General features: G+C 38.4%; 1 protein-coding gene across 1 annotated transcript in view; it reads left to right on the top strand.

Moving 5' to 3' along the window:
- OLA1 (Obg like ATPase 1) overlaps positions 1 to 4,893 on the top strand; it is a 118,198-nt gene that overhangs the window by 26,029 nt on the left and 87,276 nt on the right. The window contains exons 3-4 of the mRNA XM_014307206.2: positions 4 to 89; positions 1,781 to 1,924. Coding sequence (XP_014162681.2) covers positions 4 to 89; positions 1,781 to 1,924 — 230 coding nt within the window. The remainder of the gene's footprint in view (positions 1 to 3; positions 90 to 1,780; positions 1,925 to 4,893) is intronic.

Genomic DNA, 4,893 nt, shown 5'->3' with positions numbered 1-4,893 from the left:
AAGGGAGGCGACGGGGTTAAGTCGCACCCGATTATCGGAAGGTTCGGGACGTCCCTGAAGATCGGCATCGTCGGGCTGCCGAACGTGGGGTGAGTTGGGGGACGGGCGGGGAGGCTGCTCGCCGTCCCCGCGGGTGCCCCTGCGCAGGGCAGCAGCTGGGGCGCAGCGTGGGTGCGGACAGGTGCGGACCGGAGCTGAGGGACACGAGTGTGACTGCTCAGTGATGCACTTCCATCTTTAGCTGGAAGTACTTGTAGCTGGAGCGACGCAAAACTGGCAGCGATAGGCAGGTGTGAACGAGTCTGGACAAGATAATAGGGAAGGGTTCAAAGAAAGGAAAAGTTTTAGTAATTGCTGAGTTTCATAAAACCCTGTGACCCTTGTCTTTTCTATTTTCTTACTTCTGCTGTTGTGTATACGTAATGCATGTTTTCGTGCAAACACTTAGGCAAATGTGCACACCAAATTCCTTTTATGGGATGATGTGCAGGGGAAGGGGTAATTATTCCATGTCGTTAGCAGTGAAGAGAACTTTCTTTCTTGAAACTTATTCAGAGAAGAAGAAGTCTTCTCGTGAGACAAGCCCAAGTGACAGTTTGGAAGAGATGCTGGAATGTTAATAATTGATTTCTGTCATGCTTCTCATCTGTAGTTGTTGTGGCTCCTCATAGGAGCTCTACTTGAAAAGTAGGATGAATTGATTACCTGGGGAATATACATGTGAAACTTTTTGGTATTGATTTCTCTATCCTGTTTGCTAAGAGAAAGTCTCAGCATTTTCAATCTTTAAATCTTTAACAAATGAGATTGTGTGCATGTCTTAAAGCTGGAAGCACTGCTTTCTTATGTTTTTGTTATAATTTATTTTACTTTTCAGGGTGTAGCTAAGATGTACTCCATAAAGGAAATAATTAGCTGTAGCATTGTACTGCATGTCAATGGGGATAAATAGAATTTTCAATTATGTTATGATGTAACTTTCAAAGAAAATTGTTAGTGACTTTTGAGCTTGTTGGCTGTATGCAGAGCAGCTCTGAAAATCACAACAACCTGAATATTTATTGTAGAAAATTTGGGAGGTAATAAATCAAGAATTGCTCTTTTGGCTTAATAAGTGCTACCTAACAAAGTAATCTGTTACTTGGTTTAAGGGAAAGTGTTCTCTTTTCCCCCTGATAGAATACTTGTAGGCTTGTTACCACTGATACTTAACAAGGATGAAAATAGTTTGGTAAGGTATGACTGTATCTTCATATGCACCAAAGATTATTGGTAACTAACTGATGTAGTTTGCTTTTTGTGCCACTTTTTTTCTCTTTTCATTGTTGACTTTTATTGCTTGGATACTGAAATTGTGTCACAATGTAAATAAATCTTAAGGAACAATATACACGTGTGGAAAGGGTGAGTCATGGCAAAACTAGTTTAAAAAAAAGTTTCAAGCATCCTTATTGGTGTCTCACTGTACTTGAAGAAAATGAGAAATAGCCAGTAGGGCTGTGCATTGCTGTCGACTTAATTTTTTTTTTTTTTGCTAACATGTGTGTACAATATAGATACTTATGGGAATTTTATAGGATAGGGAAGAGAGGTAAGCATCACTGGGTTTCAGTGGGGCATTCCAGATGTGTGTGCCTTCTGCTAGAATCAGGGCAATGGTCACTGCTGTTGAAGTAAATGGAAAGTTCAGTATTGCTTTGGGTTAAAATGGGGTTTAATCCAGTACTTTTAAATGCCTCTAAATTGAGCTACTTTAAGAATGTTTGTATGTCATTTGTAGGAAATCAACGTTTTTCAATGTGTTAACAAAGAGTCAAGCGGCAGCGGAAAATTTTCCTTTCTGTACTATTGATCCAAATGAGAGTCGAGTGCCTGTGCCAGATGACAGATTTGACTTCCTATGCCAGTATCACAAACCTCCAAGGTAATTCTTCATATTTTTCTGCAGTTAGGCAACTGAAATAGTATCACTGAACCAAAACTTTTCATGAAAGTTTAATGCAACTATAATGTCTGGAAGTTTGTTACTGACATCTGTTTTAGAATGTGAAGTTATATGTCTACCTGGATTTTAGGATTCTACCTTTCCCATGCCCCTGATAGGACCTTTATTTTATAAGAATGGTAAATGTAGGAGCTCTCAGTCATTGCTCAGCACCATTTGGTGCTAGATGTTCCTGTCTTTGAAGGTGGTTGTTCCCAGGTGCCATGGAGGATCTTCTGAAGAGATTTGGAAAATAAACAGTAGTGGACATACCTAACTTGTCATAAGGTTGCTCATTTGAAAGATATCCACTCTATACTTTGAAACATTCAGAGTATTGTATGTGCTGTATGAAGCTAAACAAATATCTGTCATTATCCCTGCATCCTCAGTTATATGGCAATAAGTTTTGTGGGCAGTTGTTTTTTGTCCCTGATTTTCTCTCCTTTCTCTCCTTTCAGTAGGCACTGCTACTTGTACATCTCTCCCGATTCTTTCACTCTTCCAGGAGTGTGTTAATTTTGTCACATCATTTTTTAATTTTTTTGCTGTTGACTAGTCTGCTGTGTATGTTCAATGTGAGAACTTCTTTGTTTTTTGCTTGAACAGCAAAATTGAAGGTGCTTTCAGAAAACAGGAACTTCGGAAATAGGGACTTGTGACTCATTAATTTTAGTTTGCAGTTACTTGCAAAGGTATCTTGAATCAAGTGAGTGTACATAAATCATAGGGCAAACTAGCATGCAGGTGTGTGCTTTTTTCCAGCTCTTGAGCCTCAGTTTTAGAACCAGATCTCACCCACAGTTAAAAAAGATTGATTAGTTGCTAACCAAAACTCCATTTTCTGGCTTAATTTTCAGGTCTAAGCAAGCTGTTTCCATCTGTAACTATTGTGCAGTTTTTAAATACTGCATTAATATGAAACTGTTAGTTTAGGATTGTTATAACATGTTATCTTGTTTTTCCTGCTAAAGTCAGTGTTAAGCATGATGGTTACTGCATGGATCTTAAAACTGCTGAATTAGAGACAGAGTTTTCAGGCTGTTGACTGTGCAGAGGTAATGACATAGCTTTTAAGTTTTGTTGACAGTTTTCTTCTAGCTTATACTATTAGTGCTGCTTTGGCCATGTCAGTAACCCCTTTTTATTCTCTCTTAGCTATGAAGGGCTACTCCCATATTAATAGCTGAAGTGACAAAGAGATTATTACCTCTTCCCTCACCCTGCCTTTGGCCATCTATCTTTACAGGGAGTGCTAAAATTGTAAATACTTGTATGTGTATTCTCTGACTCACAATTCTCCTTCCCTCCCTCCTAACTCATCTCTAAATTATTAATGAAAATAGTATATTTTCTGTCTTTATTCTGTAAATATACTGAGTTTGATAACAAGCTGGATAATCAGCTTTTATTTGAATGGTCTTTTGAATTTCTACAGGCATTTGTTACTTAATGGATGTGGGCATCAGTAGATAGTTATATCTCCTGAGTTCACTTATGCTGCTTATGTGATTTTTGTATTTCACTGTAACAGTAATAAAGCAGAGATAATTAGTGGTAGTCCAGTAGGATACTAGACTGAGGTAACTTACTGGGCTGTTTGTGCTTGTCTGCCTCAGACAAACTCAGGAAGACAAGGCTGTAGTCACAAAGATAGGCTACTGAATTGTAATTTAAATGTCTTAATTTCTCTGTATAGTCTTGATTTTGTTCTTCATCTTTATGTAATACGTTCTGTGGTAATTTTCTACTTGTTTGGATTAGTAGATGTAATCCATCTGTGCACACAGAATGTTTATAAACAGTGAATTCTCTTTAAATTGGACTCTTGTCTAGCCTCAAGATTTTGTCTTTCAAAATCTAAAGCATTTGGGTTTTTATTTCCCATATGTTACACTTAGTCTTCACAGTACTGCAGTCATTGTTGGGAGATGGGGAAAAGAAAAAAGGGTGACTTTGTCTAACTGAAATAATGTGTGACAGGACAGAGTGATCTCTCCTTGGTGCCTGCAGGGAGCCAGGAGAGGGGAGAGGGACAGGGCTGGGCTGGCAGGTGCTGTCTGTGCCACTGAGCTGGGACTGCTCTGCTGCAGCCAGACTGACTCTATTGCCAGGGGCATTGCTGGTGGGAGTTAGTTCTGCTGGTCTGCCATTGGAGGAATAGTTGGGATCTTCAGGTACTGTTTGTTGCTTGAAGATCCATTCCTCTCTCCAAAAGAGAAGGGAGGGATGGATCAGCTTTATTGGGACTGCTCTGTTGTCACTTGTTAGCCCATGCTGAAAGCTGACTGGTATTAATTAGAAGTGTAAATGTTTGTAAATGAAATCACATAGGCAAAAATTTAGAGACAATTATCTACAGGTAAATCTGTATTTAATAGATTAAGGTACACTGGCAGAATTTGTGACCTATGCTTCTTTTCTTTCTGCAGCAGTGGGATGTATGTGACTGTTGACAATAAATAAGTTGAATGATATAGACTGTACACAGAAGGTGGGCTCTAAGAACTTACAGTAAAAGCTGCTATGTTGTTGCCAAATGATATAGATGATTTCTTTGAGCTTTAGTGTTACTGCTGTGTGCTTTTTGGTGTGAATGAAACTGTGGACACTAAAAAAAAGAAATCTTAATATATTAAACACAATTCTGAATGCTTGTGGTTTTAAAGTATTTGTTTATATTATGCTACTAACTTTATGTATTTAAACTACTTATTTGTTTGTTATAAATTTCATACGATATTCAGTGATAACTCATTTGTTGCATTGTGCCCATGTGTAGCTTTCTCAGAAAGGACATGGCTGATTTTTAATTTTTTTGTCCTCCTACCTCTGTTACTGCAGTATAGATACCTTCAAGCAAGGTTTTACAGACTGATTGGATTAGTTCCAGTTTTGTAACTGGAAAG

The sequence above is a fragment of the Geospiza fortis genome, unplaced genomic scaffold, assembly GCF_000277835.1.
Source record: "Geospiza fortis unplaced genomic scaffold, GeoFor_1.0 scaffold112, whole genome shotgun sequence".
Lineage (NCBI taxonomy): Eukaryota > Metazoa > Chordata > Aves > Passeriformes > Thraupidae > Geospiza > Geospiza fortis.
Note: the sequence above shows the minus strand (reverse complement) of the source record. Positions and strands in the feature narration are given on the sequence as shown.